The sequence below is a fragment of the Anomaloglossus baeobatrachus genome, chromosome 4, assembly GCF_048569485.1.
Source record: "Anomaloglossus baeobatrachus isolate aAnoBae1 chromosome 4, aAnoBae1.hap1, whole genome shotgun sequence".
In the NCBI taxonomy this organism is placed as follows: domain Eukaryota; kingdom Metazoa; phylum Chordata; class Amphibia; order Anura; family Aromobatidae; genus Anomaloglossus; species Anomaloglossus baeobatrachus.
In genome coordinates, this window is record NC_134356.1 from 402,787,882 (window position 1) to 402,808,473 (window position 20,592).

The 20,592-nt window shown below is 41.0% G+C and overlaps 1 protein-coding gene across 1 annotated transcript in view; it reads left to right on the top strand.

The window, feature by feature from the left end:
• ITIH5 (inter-alpha-trypsin inhibitor heavy chain 5) overlaps window positions 1-20,302 on the top strand; it is a 135,183-nt gene extending 114,881 nt beyond the window's left edge. The window contains exons 10-14 of the mRNA XM_075345320.1: window positions 1,564-2,105; window positions 7,845-7,898; window positions 8,839-8,955; window positions 9,840-10,217; window positions 14,313-20,302. Of these exons, the coding sequence (XP_075201435.1) occupies window positions 1,564-2,105; window positions 7,845-7,898; window positions 8,839-8,955; window positions 9,840-10,217; window positions 14,313-14,590 (1,369 nt within the window). The 3' untranslated portion in view covers window positions 14,591-20,302. The remainder of the gene's footprint in view (window positions 1-1,563; window positions 2,106-7,844; window positions 7,899-8,838; window positions 8,956-9,839; window positions 10,218-14,312) is intronic.
• The last annotated feature ends 290 nt before the right edge of the window (window positions 20,303-20,592 follow it).

Sequence of the window (20,592 nt, forward strand, 5' to 3'; positions counted from 1 at the left end):
CCCACAAGCTGTACTTTAACAGTAATGTGTAACTACAATCCCCCAACACCCAGCATTACAGCTCTCACTGTCTTAAGCCTTCTGCTTATTCAAATGCATGTTATTTCTATATGCAAATATAGTTACAGCAGTGTGGACTTCACAATAAACCACTGATAGCAGACTTGTTAAGCTGGGTTTACACACTGCAACATCTCAAACGACATCGCTGTAACGTCACCGGTTTTGTGACGCAATAGCGATGTTGTTTGCGATGTTGCAGTGTGTGAAACCTATCAGCGACCCGGCCCCTGCTGTGAAGTTGTAATCGTTACAAATCGTTCAGGACCATTCCTAGGTCCTTTGTTTCCCGCTGTGCAGCATGAAGTTTCAGTATGTGAAGACTTTGCAGCGACTTTGTAAGCAACTTCCCTCTCAAAAGGCTGCTTATCAACGTCCCCAACAACCAGCTAGGTCGCTCTGCAGGTCCGGATCGCTGTTGAGTTGTTGGCCAGGTTTGCCTGTTTGAACGCTCACCAGAGACTTAGCAGAGACTTAGGGAGGTCGCTATTGCGTCACAAAACCGGTGACGTTACAGCGATGTCCTTTGCGATGTTGCAGTGTGTAAACCCAGCTTTACAGCAGAACGTTTACTGAGCATAATTATAGTGTTACTAATAGTATAGTTCTGCTACTCACCAGAACGGTCATTCACATAGGAGAGTCCACCGTCTTAGGCTATGTGCACACTAGGCGTTTTATACGCTGCGTTTTTTGTGTGCTTTTGTCCGCAAAAACGCACAAAAACGCAACAAAACCCGCACCCGCAGTAAAAACGTGAAGCGTTATTACCGCGTTTTTGGCTGCGTTTTTGTGCACTGCATTCAATGAGTGAAAAACGCTGTGAAAAACGCAGAAATAATTGACATGCTGCGTTTTTGTGGTTACCACAAAAACGCAGCTACAAAAAAACGCTGTGTGTGGACAGCAATTCTGAAAACCCATAGACATTGCTGGGGAAGCAATGTCACAGTGTTTTCAGCACAAAAACACGGTAAAATGCCGCAAAAAACGCTGCAAAAATTTCTAGTGCGAACAGGGCCTTAGAAAACATGAGGTTAGAGCTGGTCAAGAGACAACTTGATAATAACCCTTTAAAAGGATGTCTAGGAAGGCTTGGCATCATAGACCATGAATCCTAATATTATTTGTATAGCATTTGCTTGATTAATGTAGGTTCATATTTTTTGGTCACTTTATTGTTATATTTCCTAAAGCCTTGTATGACACGGTTACTTTGGTACTGTACATTTGTACAGTGTATGGTAGGAGCCACATTGTACTGTATTAATTTTTAGGCACCTGTCTGGAAGTGTATAGCTGAATAATATCTGTTATCCTTTTTTTATTATTTTATAACTTAATACAAAATAATTTTAAATGATGTTGAGTCGGTGTCTGTGAGTAATAGCTCTTAACCAGACATATTTCTCAAAATAATAATATAGCAATGACATGTAATAGACAATGATTGATCTATATAGCAAGTAAACAATACTTTTATTATGAATATTTGCTTTCCAGGTTTTATGATGAGATCGGCACACCTCTGTTGTCTGACATACGCATCAACTACCCAGAAGACAGTGTTGAGTACATCACCCAGAACATGTTCTACAACTACTTTAATGGGTCAGAAATTGTGGTGGCTGGAAAACTTGTTAACCAGTCCAAAGATATTTTGCACGTGGAAATCAAAGCAAGCAATAGCAATAAATATGTTATCCTAAAAGCCGATATAAAGATTGACGGTGCTGGCCAAAATGAGATTACAGGATCTGAGATATTTGAGGATAAGAACCACATAGAACGGCTATGGGGTTACCTGACATTTAAGGAACTTCTGACAGCATGGCATAAAAGTGACAGCGATGCAGAAAAAGACACAATAACAAATAAAGCCAGCAAGCTCGCTGTGAAGTATAACTTTGTAACTCCATTTACACTACTTGAAGTCAAAGACTATGGATTCCAAGCAGACTTTCCAAAAGAAGATTCAACCAGCCTGTATACAGAAGGGATTGGACAAAAACTACTTACACTGCAAGGAAAAAAAGTTACTCAAGGTAATAGAGAATTAGTTTTATGCTCGCAAAAACAATTTATGATCAGAAAATTACATTTTTTTAAGCAACCTTTTATTATAAATTGATTTGAAAAAACATTTGTTTTTCTGTCTTATCCATATAAACAAAATCTTGAAATAATTGGATTTAGATATTAGTCACTCCAGGAGCACACACAGTAGTCTAAAGCTTTCCATTTTATGTAGCTTTGCTATGTAGACTTGGACAGAATGAGAAGAATCATTTCATTTTCAAGACATGGTGAAAATGTCTCAAGGTTGTACTGAATTACTAGAGGCATAAATGCAGAATAGCAACATAATACACTATATACAGATGTGCAGCCCCAGCAGCGGATCGAACCGCTTGGATCCGTGGACAATGTCCTTTTATGGCTCGAGGGTCTCCGGACCCGGGGGCTCTGGGCCACACTCTAAAGTATCTAAAGTGAAAGGGTATATTTAAAGGGGGATGATAGTTTGTGATGCCATCCATGGTGTGCGGTAATTGGGAGTACCGTCTCTGCCGTTGTTTGGAGTACCCGGGGTGATGGATTGGGGCAGCAAGGTGTTATTACCCTCCACGGGTAAGGGTAGGCCCCGGGGCTCTGGATGGTGCTACTGGGTGCCGTGACAGGGAGATCACTCATGTACTCACTCAGCCAATAAGCAGACGCTGACAACCTGGTAAACAAAGTCTCTAGGTGCCACTGCCTCTCTCGGGGAGCTCGTCCGGGTCCCGTCCCCTGCAGTGCTGCCTGGTGACCTGTGACCTGCCTCCTGGCACAAAGTTCAGATTTAATGAAGTAGCCCGGTAGTTTGGAACTTGCCAGGCCCCGCTCCCCACTGTGGCTAAGTGTGGGAGCCTGCTCTCAGGGCTCACGCTTGGGATCTTGTTGGCTGCGTATGTGGAAGGCCCTATCCCCCTCATTGCGCTAGTGCCCCGATTCTGGAGCTAGTAGGAACAGTCCATAAAGGCGCTGCTCCCTGCAGGTTTATTGCCGGGTTGCCTGAAGCTTCTTCCCGACCTAGGGTCCGTGTACCCCGCTGTGCCTTCGGTCCCGGACCGGAGATAGGACCAGGCTGCTGACCGTCCTCTTGCCAGGTCCTAGGCACCTCACTGCAATCCCCTGCGACCAGGGGTCCGACTTCTCTAGGCCCAGACCCAGAACCATGAGAGATTTGAATACTGCAAGGGAAAAGAGAGTGCAGTACCCTGTGATGACCTGATAGTCCAGGGGCGTCACACAGACACCTTTAATAATGTGGTTAGATGTACAGATAACTAATTAATTTCTGCCCAATTCGACCACTATTAATCCAATTTGGTTTGTATAAATGACTAGTTGATATGTTTGAACTCTCTCTCATCTACCAGATAAATGAGAATATTTATTCACTTCTATAGGGCTATTAATTCTCTATTGCTTTACATACATCAGAATCACTGCTCCCATTTGGGCTCACAATCTAAGGTTCCTATCAGTAGGTCTTGGCGTGTGGGAGAAAAACGGAGGAAACCCACGGGGAGAAAATATAAACTCTGATGTTGTCCTTGCTGGGATTTGAGCCCAGGACCCGAGCACTGCAAGACTACAGTGCTAACCACTGAGTCACCGTGCCACTCAAACTGATCTGTTAGGTTTAAAAATTGCTCCATCAATCACATTAATTGTATCCTAGAAACAGCATAGTTGAGAGCCATTGCCTTTGAAGGAAATATAAAGGCAATTTTCTGCATCAAATCTGCACCTTCTGGTAGAACAATGCACCAAAAAAGGCATGCGTTTTTCTTAATGAAGTCAATCGGTGGAAGGGCTATACAACACGCAGAAAACCCCCCACCAAGATTTTACATGCTAAAGATTATTTTCTGCACCAAATCTGCAAGAATCAAAATAAGCAAAGTGTGCCCAGCACTTCAGAATTCTTATTGACTTTGACATATCTAATATATAAATCTCAGTGTATGTATGTGTGTATGTCTGCTAAAGGAATCCGCACCGTCACACTTACAATCACGAAATTTTGCACAGACGCCTCATCTGACTCGGGGAACATCATAGACTATGTTTTGACGGGAAAATTTAACCCCGCGTTTTACAGTTACTCTCCAAAATCCTGCCTCCATTAAACTGAATGGAGTTGGGAGCTACAAGCTATTAATAGCAACTGTCAGTGGTTGCTATAGGAACAAAATAAACAGTTAGTATAAGAAGCTTATGTGTGAGGTAATATGAAGTCGGTGGGGAGACGGATAAAGTGAGACAGAAAGAGACAGACAGAAACACAGACAGAGACAGACGGGCAAAGAGATAGATGGGCAAAGAGACAGACGTGGAAAGAGACAGACGTGGAAAGAGACAGACGTGGAAAGAGACAGACGTGCAAAGAGACAGACGGGCAAAGAGACAGACGGGCAAAGAGACAGACGGGCAAAGAGACAGACGGGCAAAGAGACAGACGGGCAAAGAGACAGACGGGCAAAGAGACAGACGGGCAAAGAGACAGACGGGCAAAGAGACAGACGGGCAAAGAAACAGACCTGGAAAGAGACAGACCTGGAAAGAGACAGACCTGGAAAGAGACAGACCTGGAAAGAGACAGACTTCGAAAGAGACAGACTTCGAAAGAGACAGACAGGAAAGAGACAACAAAAACAGACAGGGAAACAGACAGACGGGGAAAGAGAGAGACAGACAGACACACATATTGAGACAGACACAGAAATAGAGACAGATAGACTAATACAAATACAGAGAGAAACAGACAGACAGAGACATAGACACAGACAGACAAAGAAAGACACAGACATAGAGACAGACAGACAGCGACACACAGACAGAGACTGGGAGAGAGACAGAGAGACAGTTACTATCCTGGGCAACGCCCGGGTACTACAGCTAGTCTGGTATAAAGATAGACATGCAGATTTGTGCCACAATCTGCACCAAATCTGCATCAAAAAAAGAGATCAAAAACGCACTGAGCACACAGTTTTTTTAAAGTCAATCATCAGAGATCAATCAACAGAGATCAAGCATATTTTCAGTCAATCATAAGAGATCAATGAGAATAATAGTTGAGAATTGGTTGGGCGACTTAAGCCAGTTTTATTATCTGCACTTTTATTTTGATTAATCAAATATTTGTATCTGTAAATCCACTTTAATTGGGTTTGATATAATGGGGATGAGTAATTAAGCAGGTTTAGTGCATGTCAATGTTAATGAAGTGCTCACTGCAATATGCTGACCTGATTAAGTGGCGATCTCTTCTTAATGAATCAGGAGTGTCTATGTCACGCTGGTGACTAGAATTTGAGTGGATTGGGACCCCTAAGCTGGCTCTCAGACTAGATAGGACCCTGAGCTGACCCTTAACCCAGAGGTAGGCTTAATAGTAGTGAGGTCTGGGCCCCCAGCGCGTCACTATCCCCTGTCAAAGACCCTGGTGTAACACCCTCCACACCCACCACCCAAGGGTGGGGCCGGGATAGTAGTCACAAAACCCCACCGACAAACAACACAGACAGGTTAGACAACAAAACTCACACACCCCAAAAACAAACAGGCGAACTACAGGAAGGGGTATAGGGGGTAAATAAGGTTTGGAGAAGGTGACAAAACAACAGGGTACATTCACACCAAACAACTAAAGATGGCAGCATCAGCGGCAGCAAACACCTCTTTCCAACTCAAACCCAACCTCCATAATGAATTTTGAATAACCGGCACCCTCTGCTGAGAGCAGACGGTATTTATCCATGTTTTGCGTGGTGATCAGCAGAAACACCTGATTAGGGGTAATGAGCTTGCTGCAGCAAGAAAATTCACATTAACCCTGTGCATGCCAAAAGGAAAAAACATTTAATATGTAGTCTCAGATGGTAATAAGAGACTCAGAGCCTGAGACCGTTAAAGGGAGTCGACCGTGATAGTCTAATTCCCAGTGTGCGCTCCCAACAGAATTGTACGCTGGTGCACATTTCTGGAGTAAATTACATCCATATCTTATGATGAATTTGATGGGTGGTCATAAATTGTTCCATTCCATCCACACCATGCCCATATTGGCGTAGCTGGCAGGGACTGACATTTAAACGCTAAAAGTCACAATATGATCCTCCACCAACAGATATTTTGAGAACATTAGACCATAATGGGGGGTTTCATAGACCTTCCCCATTGCTAATCTATGGCTTAGTGGTAGCTTTGAGCTGTTATTAACTGCTGATATTACCCTCATTGCCACTGCACCAGGGCAATCGGGATGAACCCGGTAAGGTGCTGGGATTGTCGCATCAAATGAATGCGGTAATCGTGGGGGGCTGCAGACTACTCCAGCCTGAGAATACCAACCCCCAGCTGTCAGCTATGTCATGGTGGAGTATCAAAATTGTGGGGGACCACACACTGTTTTTTTAAATTATTTATTTAAATCATTTTTAAAAAAGCTGCATGGGTTCCTCTTATATTGATAGACAGCCAAGATATACACATGGCTGGAGGCAGTACCCTGTAGCCATATGTTTATCTGTGCTGGGTGTCATAATATGGGGGACCCTACACCAATTTTTTTTATTTCTTTTTATACCACTATACATATGCAGACAGCGTGTGCAATTCCAAGCAGTCAGACAGGCTGTCACACAGGATGGGGGTGCGGCTTGACTACAACCAATCACAGACGCCAGGACTGTGCCTGTGGGTGGGTGAAGCAGTGCAAATGATAAGGGTAATGAGCAGCCCCAGAAATAGTGTTACAACAGTATGGAGACTGGTAAGTATAACGCGCTTGCTCTCATCCCACTAGCCCTTTCTACCACCTTTTTAAAGCATGTGATTTGGGTTCACATAGGTTTATATAGGCATTGGCATCCTAGCAGATATCCAGGATTATTTCCGGTCCCGAACCGGGTTTTTTTTTTAAAATCAGTTTGCACACGCTGATCGCAGATATCTGCGGGTTCGCCCATCACTAATTACATGAAAAATTATATATTGTAATTTTAAGTTTGGGCACTAAGCTTAACAATAGAGTTCCTGTTTAGTAGAGATCACTTTTCAGTAGTCATCTCATTATCGCCACAGGCAGGATTACAATTCTATAATGAAATAGCAGAGGTGTACAGAAAACACAAGGATCCACCATTCACAATCAGTGATGTCACAGCTTTTTCCCCGGAGAGTGATCTCTGCACAGCGCACAGAGCATGCTCACAACATTCTCACACAGAATTAAATCAGTCACTTCCAGTCAATTGTGTCCTATGGTTCATAACTTTAAATGTCACAATAATCATGTATGCAAATTAGAATAAAAAAAATGTACTTTCAGAAACTAACAATGGAAGAAATTAATGTTTTTAAATAATGAAAAATAATATATTTGATATAATTCAATACATGAGAGGTTCCTTTAAATCAGAAAGAAAAAAACATTGTGAATAGCAAAGCTGGTCCTTGGGGAACATTATCAATTGCCAAATTTAGATAGTCTATTAAGACCCTAAATGGCAGGTTTTACTAAAAATAATCATTGCCATATTCTGGTAGAAGTAAAGGTGCGGGTCAGTTTTCCCAACAATGCAAGTTCAAAGTGTGTATTTTACAGCAGCTCTGTGTAAATATTTTTCAAGGGAAACATGTTATCTAAAGGAAGCACAGCCGTATCTGATGTTTTTGGCTGGCAACTACAAAGTAATACAAGTTATATCATTTTATTTTTGTGTTTATAGAATTTCCATCTAAACTAATAAGCACAAGCAAACCACCCATCTCCAAAACATCAGGTAATTTAATAATATTTTTTTTTGCCTAATTGCGCGAGGATAACAGTGGAACAATAACAATAGAATTGTATGTGTGTGTGTGTGTATATATATATATATGTGTCTGCAAATTGGGATTCTGATCTGGCTTATATATCCTGAGTCATATTGCAAAGGATTGTTGAAAATCCACTTGTGACTTTTAGGATCGCTACTTCCAATAGGTGGCGCTGTGCTAGAGTTTGTCTCCTTTACTGGAGAGACAATTTGAATATTTCCCAGAGGGGCATTGCAGCTATAAGTCCCCTTACCTGGCAGCCAGACTGGCTTGCAAAGTCTATATATATACATACACTTATATGTATTTATATTCATAGTTTAACATGAGTGAATCTTTGAAAAATGTGCCTTTTCAACACTTCGCTGACCTAATGAGAGGAAATTAATTTTAGTCCTCCTGGCAGGCTCTGGCTTTCAGTCATAGAGGAGCGGCCAGCGCCGCTACTGTCATCGCTTAGCACATACTGAGTAGCAGCTATAACCAAGGCCACTGATGCACTGGCTGTCAGTCAGTGCCCGGGCATGTATACAGCTGCCCCTCACTGTGTACTGAACAGTAGCCGTGCCGGCCGCACCTCTATGACTGAAAGCTGGAGGCTGCTGGGAGGAATAAAGTTCATTTCCACCTAGTAGCTGGGCTTTCAGTACTATGGCCGGCAAAAATGACAGAATATCCAAAATGGATACAGTAACATTCATCTGTATGACACTTGTAATGAGAGTCTTTTCATCAAAATATTACTGGATTTGTATTGGGGACAATCAGGCTTAAAAGATTCAAAAGTATTTTTAGCTGTATAGACAAGAATTTGGGGAAACAGCAACACTTTTCCAGAATCCGTTATGTATTATCTGGTTTAAAATATTCTGCGTTAACCCTTTGTATTTTTACACATCCTAGCGGATGGAGATCCCCATTTCGTTGTTGATTTTCCGCTGAGTAAATTGACAGTGTGCTTCAACATTGATGGTGAGCCTGGCGACATACTGAGGCTTGTGTCCGATCACAAAAACTCTGGTAAGTTGATAATAGCATTTGTGTTAAACCAACTAAATTAAAGAACAAAAATGTTATGCAAGAAGTCGCTAGTAATACCTCTTCAGAAATGCAGTTCCTGTGTTTATTGATGTAGATGATATTTTAGATGAGTAATTTCAACCGTCTTAATCTTTCTTCCCAATCCGTCTTCTGTCTTTTTGGTTCTTCATGCCGCATAGTACTCAGTTCAATCTTCCATCTATGTTTCTCCAATAACATCTATAACATAATCTGTAACAAGGCGTAAGTACGATAAATAAACCCTACACAATTTATACAAAAATAAATTGAAAACAAAATAAAAAAAATTCCAAGAACCAAACAGGTTCATTATTTTAGTGATCCTTAAAGGCCACAATAAGCTAAACCTTTAAGCCATTAATGTGCACATAAAGGATCAGAATTACACTGTAAGCAAAGTATTTTTACAGCTTTTTACATAAATTCAATGACTACAATAAAAAAGGTTCACTTTCACAATGGTTTTTCCAGTATAAATGTGAAAGTTAATCCGGTCATACATATTAGCTGGTTTCGGCTGATCATTCGACCAGAAGTCAACCCAGCCAACAATCCACTATCCACTGCTCATTCAGGTGACTACTTCTGTGTTCTCTATCACAGCCATTGTCAGAAATGTCCAGAGGACAAAACATCATTAGCCCAAAATCGGACATTAGACTGTTAGCTGACCATGTCAATATCGACAGGTTTAGGCGATATTTGTTTACACACTGGTTCATAATTTTCCGATTTTGCCCCCACCCTTTAAATAGTACAATATGAAAGTATGAACAAATGGCTAAACCATGTAGTGCAATATCCAAATAACCTAAGTAAGTCCTATTCTGTTCATGTTTCAGGTGTAACCGTAAATGGAGAATTAATTGGTGCTCCAGCCCCACCAAATGGTCATAAAAAACATAGGACCTACTTTAGCAGAATTACCATCATAATTAATAAACCAAGGCGGACTTATATTGAAGTGACTCCTTTCAAGGTGATACTGGACAGTAAAGATCGTCTGATTCTCTCATGTGACAAGAGTACAATAGTGAAAAACGAGGATCTAATGGTCTCCATTACTGCTAAGTCAAATGTCACCATAACTGTCCAAGGAACCATCAGCTTTGTGATTCTGGTTCATCGATACAAAAATCCAGCTCCATTTCAAAAGAATCACTTGGGATTTTACATTTCCAACAGCAAAGGATTGTCATCTAATTCTCATGGACTATTAGGTAAGGTCTAAACTTCTGATAACTTCTTTTATTTGCTGCTGTGGATGTACAGGATATACTAACAAAAAAGGAGTTGATAGAGCAGATTTTGCTAATGAAAAAAACAAACATTTCACTTAAAGGGATAATATGTTTTCTGCTTATATATGTTAGTCTTCTTATTAGAAAAAGCAATACAAATAACAACAGTGCCTGAGATGCTGCCTGTTACCATAATTCGGTTGTATCCTTCACAACAGCTACTTGGCAATAGACTGGAGATATCCATTGAATTATATTGGAAAATTTCTAGGTATGCTTTCTGATCTGTACAGAACTCCTGTGTAGGAAGTGGAAGGAGCTCAGCTATCGCCTATTGTGAATGGTGGATTGGATGATATCTATATACTGTAAATATACATGTTAAATGCCTTTTATTGCAAGGTTCCCAAAAATGTTTCAGAAATATAAATAGTGGTGTATTCTCCTTGGCATTAAAATTACAACACCAAAAAGGAAAAGTCAAGGACTTTTGCAAATTACAGGTTTTATAGACACGTTAATAGTATGGAGATGAAGAAAAATGTAAACTAGTTTTCAAACATCTCAATTTGTTCATTATCGAATATGAGTGCCACTCTCAGAAATACACATTTTGGCATGTTATCAGTGAGATCATTAATGGTTGTCAGCGCAAAGATCTGCCATTTTGAATGCACTTGGGCAACCACAACATCAAGATCATCTGCTGGCAGGTCCCTTTGTAATTGCCAATCAATGATGCCTCAGATATGCCCAATGGGAAACAATTCCAGAGAGGTTGCCGGCCAATGTAGTATGTTTAGGCCATGTAGACTGTTCACAATAGTACCGTCCACATGGGGCCTTGAATTGGATTAAAAAAATGGCTCCTGGAACACTTTGGAGAAAAGGCTGTACCCTCTGATCCCACGATTAATCTATTCTGTACCCCAAATGAAATTGATTCCTTAGGCTTTGTTTGTAATGTTCACTATCTACACAAAACCATGAAAAATAATTGGGCTACAAATTGAACATACAGCTGCAGGTGTTCAATTAATGTCATGCCACCACTTTCAGAGGCTATCATTATGCAGAGGCTGTGATGGAGGTCTATCCTCTTTAGTGAGGAGTTCTGCTTTTCTCTTGGATGCATTGATAGCCTTAGATTGTCTAGAGACCACATGGGCAATGCTATGATGAGGGCTTTACAAGGGAATGCTACACTGAGTCAAAGCTTGAAAAACCAAAAAGCCAGCACCAAATGTGCACTCCAGCACTAAAAATTCCAAACTGTACTTATTATAAAATTTTGAGATTTTTGGCAAAAAATTGCAATTTCTTGAGCTACCTCGCCACGTCACGGCAAATCTCATTTGAGGCAGTCCTACACTAAAATATTTTTATAAAATGTGCCATACGGCCTCACATATGAATAGTAGAACTGCTCTTAGCAGCACTCACCTGGTCTATTTCAATCCCGTACCCATGACTGAGTCATGGCTGTGGGCGGGACAGGTCCAAGCAAATGCTGCATGAAGTAAAAAGCCTGTGGACAAGGCCTGATGACTGAATGTGTACAGTCATAAACCGCCAAAATCTAGACAGGTGGAATACATCCCAAATTGGGGTGCATAGCATGGTGGGGGTCAGCCACCGACCAATTCAATGAAGAAAAAACAAAAAGCCAGCACCAAATGTGCACTCCAGCACTAAAAATTCCAAACTGTACTTATAAAATTTTGAGATTTTTGGCAAAAAATTGCAATTTCTTGAGCTACCTCGCCACGTCATGGCAAATCTCATTTGAGGCAGTCCTACACTAAAATATTTTTATAAAATTGTGCCATACGGCCTCACATATGAAATAGTAGAACTGCTCTTAGCAGCACTCACCTGGTCTATTTCAATCCCGTACCCATGACTGAGTCATGGCTGTGGGGGGGACAGGTCCAAGCAAATGCTGCATGAAGTAAAAAGCCTGTGGACAAGGCCTGATGAGTGAATGTGTACAGTCAACAACCAGTACAGTTCTACTATTCATATGTGAGGCCGTATGGCACATTTTATAAAAATATTTTAGTGTAGGACTGCCTCAAATGAGATTTGCCGTGATGTGGCGAGGCAGCTCAAGAAATTGCAATTTTTTGCCAAAAATCTCAAAATTTTTATAATAAGTACAGTTTGGAATTTTTAGTGCTGAAGTGCACATTTAGTGCTGGCTTTTTGTTTTTCTTCACTGAGTCAAAGCTTGCGATTATAATGTGGGGTGATGAAACACCCACGCTGGAGCTGCAGGGCTGACACGGTCACCGGGCCGGTGGTGGCCGGGGTCAAGCTGTGAGTGGCCCGACCCGGCTTCTGTGACCCCGGCGGGTTTCAATAAAAGAAAGTTTGATAGTCTGGTGTGATAAGGGGGTAATATAAGGAGGGTGACGGGGTTCCTGGGGAGTATGTCACCGGTTGCAGCGACGACTGGGGTCTCAGTCTTCTCTGCCATGGACCCCCTCCCCCTACAACTCTTTTCTCCCCCAGGAACAGTATGGGACGGGAACGGGGGTTGCTAGCAGCACCACCTGTTGTATGCGGCCAGGTATTTAGCCGCAGCTGCACAGTCTCTCTTTGGTGCAGGTGTTACATGCGGCCAAGATGGAATCACTCCCCACTGGTAGAGCGGGGAAGCCCCGGGAGGTTAGTGAGAACCGGGAGCGGCAGTCCACGGGAGCAGCGGGCACAGGGCGGCAGCATTTACTCACAAAAGTCACCGGGTGCGGGTTCCAGATTCTTTTATTCACTGGTCTGTTCCAACATTGCACCCGGGTGCTGGTCCTCGCTGTTGTAGCCTCCGGTCGGTCTCGGGCAGGTCAGAGGCAGGGTCTGGTAGGGTAACCTGAGGGTCTTCCTTTCGTGTGCGTATTGTGCGGTCCCCATGGCATGGAGCTTCTTGGGGACTTGCCGCCTCTCTCTCACTCTACTACTCTGGTAGTGCCCCTGAGACCTACAGGCACCACCAGGTACATTCTCCATGATCTCCAGTACCTGTCCCCATTCCCTTCCTCCGGGTGTTACTAGCCTTGGTCTGGCTGGTTCCCCTCTGCAGGAGCTGTCCCTGCAGAGGTCTGTGCTCTTTCACAACTTAGCCGGTTCTAACTAGACTTCCTGTCTGCTCTGCACTTGTTCCCAGCTCAGGCCCCCTACCTCACGAGAATTCAACACGTTGTCAAGGGGACCTGTCTGTGTGAAGCCACCTGCTTCCTGCTCATTTAGGAGACAGAATGTGTTATGCAAACCTAAGCTAGGTGCTAGAAAAGTATTAACTCCTTCCTGGTGGCTGCTGGTGTGCGTGTGAAAACCTACCAGGGTGCCTCATCCTGCTCGGGAAGGATATTATTCAATACCCTGTAATGACCAAGCTACAGGGGCATTACAGTGGCATAATGTAAGGTAGCTGGACCCTCTAGTCTTCAGTCCAGGTACATTAACAGCTTAGTATTGCTTTGATGTGGACGTATAACCAGTGATGTGACCATTATTACAAAATGTTTTACAAGCCATTTTCAAGCCAACAACACCAGGGTGAATATTGCTCATGCTACTGTGAGTAGCCTGTGTGGCCTAAATGCACTACCATGGCCAGAAGCATCTCTGGATTTCTTTGCCATTGAGCATCTTTGGTATGTCATCATGAGTTGTCAAGTGCAAAGGGAGCTGCCAGCAGCAGATCTTGATGATTTACATGCCCAAGTACATTCAGCATAGCAGAACATTCCTCAGACAACCGTTAATAACCTCAGTGATAGCATGCTAAGGTGTGTAAGTACATGTATTTCTGTGTGTGGTACATACTCAATACAGAATAATTTGTGATGTTTTGAAAAATTGTTTAAATTTTTTCATCATTTGTATATTGTTAATAAGTCTATTGATCCTGTTATTTCCATAACGCCATGACTTTTTCTTCTTGATGTTGCAATTTCAATGTTGAGGTCATTTTCGGCTAATGCATTCCTTTTAGTTAATTAGCAAGTTGTTTAAGAAGTACAGTGAAAAAGATGGAAAAATACAAATTACATTTCCACTTATTTTCTTTCACAGGTCAGTTTTTATATAATGAAGTCAAAGTCACCAATGTGTCAGTGAGCACCAAGGGCAAAGCCTCAGCCCTATCTTCAAATATTGTCAGTATGCTGAAAGTGAGAAACCGCTCAGTCCCTGTGATAAGAAAGCAAAGGAAGTTGTACAATGGCCTTCATCAAGTTGATTGTTGGTTTGCAAAAAATAATGCTGAAAAACTGATTGATGGGATCTACCAGGATTATCTGGTATCTCATCCGTTTCATTGTGGGAATGATCTAATAACAAATGAAATTTAAAGTGGGATTCATGCTCGGCAACATCTACTATATTCAGCGTATCAGTTGCCAGGAGAGAATCTCTGGACTAGAACATGATGCCAGCAAAATGTTTCCTTACATTTGGATCCATCTTACACAGTGGCTATATAGCGATGTATTTATGGGTTACAGAAAATACTCTGACTTGTTTGCACAATTGTTCCATGAGAGCATTTTCAGCTCAACCAAAGCATAGGTTCTTTGTGGTAGACATGGTGCTTATCATTACAGGTTAAAGAGGACATGTCACCAGGTCAAAAGTGATACGTTTTTACTCTTTTTGTTTCTGCCATTGATCCCTTGTGTACCTTTTTCTTTCATCTCACAGACACAAGGATTTTTTCAATTAATGTTAACTTTTTGTTCTTATCCAAGGGGTTTGTCTTTACAAAATTTGTTGCAGGTGGGAGGACAATTCTTTAGGATGGTGTGCATTATTACCCTGTGAGCAAAGCCCCCTTGAAGAGACCATAAAAAATATCACTGACTAAAAAGGCCATATTTCTAAAACTGTATGGTGAAGTTGAAAAAAAATAAATAATAAAATAGAATACTCACGAGAGCTCTAAGAATAAAAGAAAAGAAAAAATGGCCACTTTTGATCTGTTAAAAGGTCCTCTTTAATGAAGATTCTTCTTAATATGTAACCATAGTCCTATGACCTATAGTAACTACCTGCATCGTTTACTGAGTAATTTACAAAATCGTTTTTACCAGTTACTTTATTGTATTTATTCATTTGGATTCAGATTTATTGTATTGAATGGATTGTCCATTTAGGACAAGCACATTTTAGCCAAATCATTAAAATCTTACGTCTGGAAATACACAGCAATATGAGACACTATTAGTACAAGTAAGGCTATGTACGCACTAGAAAATGGATTTTTCTAAAGAAAAATCTGCACTCTGTGGCAGAATACCGCACCCGCGTCAAAAAACGTGGTAATAACGCACCCGTGGTATTGCCGCGGTATTGCCGCGGGTTGGTACCTGCGTTTTTTTACTATGATCTATGGCAAAAACCGTAGGTACCTACAGAAAAGAAGTGACATGCGCATTAATTCTGCAGTGGAAAATCCGCAGGTATAAAAAAAACGCAGTGTGCGCACAGCATTTTTTTATACCCATAGGTTTTGCTGGGGAATGACTGCAGAAATGTTAGAAACATTTTCTGCATCAAATCCGCTGCAAATCCGCAGTAAAATCTTCGGTAAATCCACAGCGTGCGCTCATAGCCTAAAGAAGTTAAAGTCTTCGTTACTTCTGAAGGCTAGAGGGACCTATATACATTGAAATGGACACCAGTTTACAATGCTTTGGCTCATTAGGCTCATTGGCTCATTAGGATTACTTTGACATTGTCTGGAACTTGCATAAAATGCAGTGACGTGACAGTACTGCTTTAAAGAAATAGAATTACGATTGTTTAGCACTGTATTATTTGACACATGACATTTTCAATCTTGATTATTTAAGATTTTTTTTAATAAAACATTTATGCAATTGGTTTTAAGAAAACCAATTATTTTCTGCAGACTGCATGCCTTCGATAAACTTCAAGCTGCTCGATGCTTTTCATTCTCGATCCTTAGTCAGTTTTTCAGTCCCTCTCCCTTTTTTCCTAGATTGTAATCTAAGCTTATATCTAAATTGAATTGATTTTATTTCAATTTAAATAGATTAGAGAGGAGAGAGATTGAAGACTGATCCAATGGGACACCATCTTTAAAATCTACCATAGAATTGAATTGAGCTGGCTGTTTAATACATGAAAGCTGCAGATGACAAATGATGCAACATGTTTAATGGAAAGCAAATGCAAATATGTTTTATTCACTCAAGTACATAGAATGCAATAAAAACAATATATATTTTTGCATTTTATATACTTTCTTCATGAGGAAAATTCTTATGAAAACTTATCCACCACAGTTGCAACTATTAAATCCATTGTCCAAAATGTTATGAACTGAGCCAGGAGAGTACTCCTTATCCCTAAATTCTTTAAAATGGGATATGTGATGAGAGAACTTGGAGAGTACAATTATACCCTTAACATAAATATTGTTGGGGCATCTACATTGTTTTCTAATGTGAAGGGAACTTTTCTGGAGATGGGTTTCCTTTAGTAGAAAGAATAGTACAAAACTATCCTTAAACAATTGGGCCTGTATTCTCCAACCCGTATGTCAATACCATTCAGAAAGCCAAGAGATGTAGACCACATATAAGCAGAAGTTGTCGCTGTGACATGTAGAAAAGCTGTGGATGTATGACATCTATACCCAGACAATGCTTGCAGACCGAAAAGTTGTTGAGAACCCAATAAAAACTGTCCTCTTTTCATATATAGGATACATTCTGAAAAACACGGTAACAGGTCCAAAACCGGATGTACTGTATGTACTACTACTAGATTTGGTAATAAAGATAATAGCAAATGTCAGTGAAGACTGGCATAGTTCACAATCGCGATACACCAGTCTTGCTGAAATAGAAGGGACCGAATTCATTAAGAAGTGCCCGCCACTTAATGAATTCTGTGCCTCCAGTAAGTGGCATGCACTTCCATCTGCTGCGCCAGAATAGATACTCCAGTTTCTGGAGTACAAAGCTCCGGCATATTTGATTAAGTTGATGGCTGTGCATGGCCACGTCCTGTTTCCACTTATTTTGGCAGGGCTAAGTCAAACTGGCGAAAAAACGCCAAAAAGCACAATTTGTTTGTGCAACGCTATTTTCAAAGCATTTACACCAGTTTTTTGGAATAACAGCTTTGATGAATCAGTCTCTTTGAGTTCTAAAAACTTTTTGATATTTAGATTTTTTATATTATATCAGAAATAAACAATTTGCACTTATACTTTTCTTTTAGTTGGTGTAAATTTGAGAAGCAAATATTCCGAATATGACACATATTAACTGAATCTGTGAATGCACTGAAATGTAATGCCTCTTTGGATTTCTTGCTCAGCTCATGTAGTGTATCCAGCATACAATAGACTTTCTTGTATGTAAACATACTATATACCAAACTCTATATTAGACTGATGTTCATTTTGCATTGGAATATCCCAAACGTTAATACCCCTAATGGCCAGTACTGTAGTCATAGACTTCCAAGTTATATGATTATCCCATTTCTAACTACAGTTATGTGAATACACCTGTCTGGAAAAATACACAGCTTCTATATTGTACATTCTTGTTATTCACAAATTTATCTACAAACTATAGGAAAAAACATTGATTAAACCTGGAGCTTACAACATACTACTACAAATCTCAAGATAAGAGTTTTACTATCAGGTTGTATTTTTAGGTGAAAAACCACCTTAAAGGGAATCTGTCCGCAGGTTTTTGCGATGTAAATCTGAGGTCAGCTTGAGGTAGGGGTTGAGACACTGATTTCAGTGATGTGTCACTTATTCAGTTGCATGGTGTTGTTTCACTACAATGAGTGTTTTATCGCCAGGAGATTATCAATACCTGGACTAAATCTCACATGCCTGCTAGATCAACCATGCCCCCATCAGTAATTAGCAGCTCACTGTGACAATACAATGGACACAGAAACCTGTGGATAAAGATTTTCAACTCTGCAACATTCTGCATTTAAGAACTCTGTGTCACAACTGTTGCACACAGTAAAGTGCATGACATATTGCTGGAATCAGGACTTCTATCGCTACATTATCCTGTTCTCAGATGAGGTAGCAAAAATCTGCTGACAGATTCATTTTAAATTAGCACCCACATTAATATTTGTTTTCATTAAATCTGTGTGTGTGTGTGTGTGTGTGTGTGTGTGTGTGTGTGTGTATGTAGTGTAGGGTGAGTGTATTAACATACTTACATACTGCCGCATTCTCTGTGTCCAGTGCCATTCTGCGCCTCTTCTCAGTGACATTGTTCCTCTTCAGACTCTCTAGGTCATACTGCATTCTGTGTGACCCAGAAGTGACTTTTACAATGGAAGCTTATGGAACATCAAAACGAGGTTCCATAGACTTACACTGTAAAATAAACTTCCTGTTGACGCATTTAGCATGGAGTGGGTCGACTAGTGAAATAACTGAGAAGAGGAGCAGAATGGCATTGGTTCCCAGACAGAGCAGCGGTGAGCAGTGTCGGACTGGCTACTGGAGGAACCTCCAGTAATACCAGTCCTAGCTCCGGTTACCTGGATTGAACTTCGGAGCTCTCACTTGAGCTCCAAAGTGAAGCCTGGACTGACCGCAGCTATGACATGAACTGAACCGCAATGGCCGTGGAATCATTCGGCGCTTGCGGTTCAGTCCTGCAAACCCCGAGTTCAGTCCATGCTGCACTCTGGAGCTCAGGTGAGAGCTTTGGAGTTCAACCCTGGTAACCGCAGCCAGGCCTTGTATTACTGGAGGTTCCTCTGGTAGCCAGTCCGATTCTGGCGGAGAGTATATAAATAAATTCACACTACACACCATGCACATATACACTTATTTAATTAAAAAAATATACTTATAGGAGTTCTTCCTTAAGCTACCAAATACAATCTAATGACTATTGGAACTGGCAGATCTCCACCCATAGTCTGTTACCAGGAACAAGATTGAAGCATGACATTTCTGTTACACCTCATTAGGAACCATAATACTGGCACATGCAGACAGCTTTACACATAAGAACTAAAACAAGCTCACACGTTGTTTTTTTTAACTAAATCTATCCATATGTGCATGTAGTGTGTATATGGTAATATACTCACCTACCGCCACCATCTCGGTATCCAGCATTGTTCTTCTCCTCTTTTCAGTGACATCACCACTCGTCAGACTCTCTGGGTCATGCTGTGCTCTATGTGACCTGGTAGTGGTTTTTTACAATAGAGCATCAGAACTAGGCCACACAGACTTGATTTCTGAAAGAGACTTCTGGCCAATGCATAGAGTATAAAGTGAGCCAGATAGTCTGAGGAGCAGTGATGTCACTGAGAAGAGGAGCAGAATAACGTCTAATACCGGGGAAAACAGTGGTAGGTGAATATAAATCACACACTACATACACATAGCACAGATTTGGTAGGAAACAAATAAAAACAAGAGATTGCCTGTTATTTAGCCTCGGTTTCTGTAATAACACTGAGCTGACAGCCCAGAGGAGTTACACAGGCACTGTGGTTTCTCCTTTACATTACACTACCATTTTGCTCCTATCTGCACTTTTTCTCTTGCTGTATTATTTGAAGCCAAGTTAGCTTTATTCATGTTTAGCATAAAATAGCTAATAGTAGAATGTAATATATGTTTTATGGATATGTCATAGCTCGTACTCTGGCTGCGTAGCTCCGGAGATGTTTATCTAGGTTGCAGATAGAAGAAACACTGTAGGGCTGGGACACTGTCGGAATTCGGTGCTGACTTCATTACATCATCATTCCTAAGCGCTGTGTTATTTTCTCAAGGAGAGATCTCCATTCACTTGTGTGTCATTATGTAATAGATATTACCATGATTATTTGTTTTCTTTGGGTGGGTTCATAAATGTTCAAAATTGGTCATTCAGACCTCAAGGTTAAAAAATGTATTATAGATTTGCAATATGATCTATGTATGATATATAATTGTGTTATTAACTCTGTTGCCAAAACAAGGATCTTGCTTTAAATATAAGCCATCCATAGAGATGTAAAAATAAAACAGATAAAAAGTTTGCACTTATGTTTTCATTTATAGTTGCTCAGATCTTTGCTCATATTCTTACAATACTTCGGTCATCAGTATTAGATTGCAGAGGATGGGGGGGTCCAACAGCCAGGGCCCCACTGATCAGCTGCTTGCAATGTCCAAAAGTAGTGTATGGAGCTAGTGTATGTAGTAGAAGATCATGAGTACTGTAGCTGAGTTACCATTGAAGTGAATGGGAGCTAAGAAGCAGCAACCTCGAAAAGGCAGCACGGTTGCTCAGTGGTTAGCAGTGCAGTCTTGCAGTACTAGGGTCCT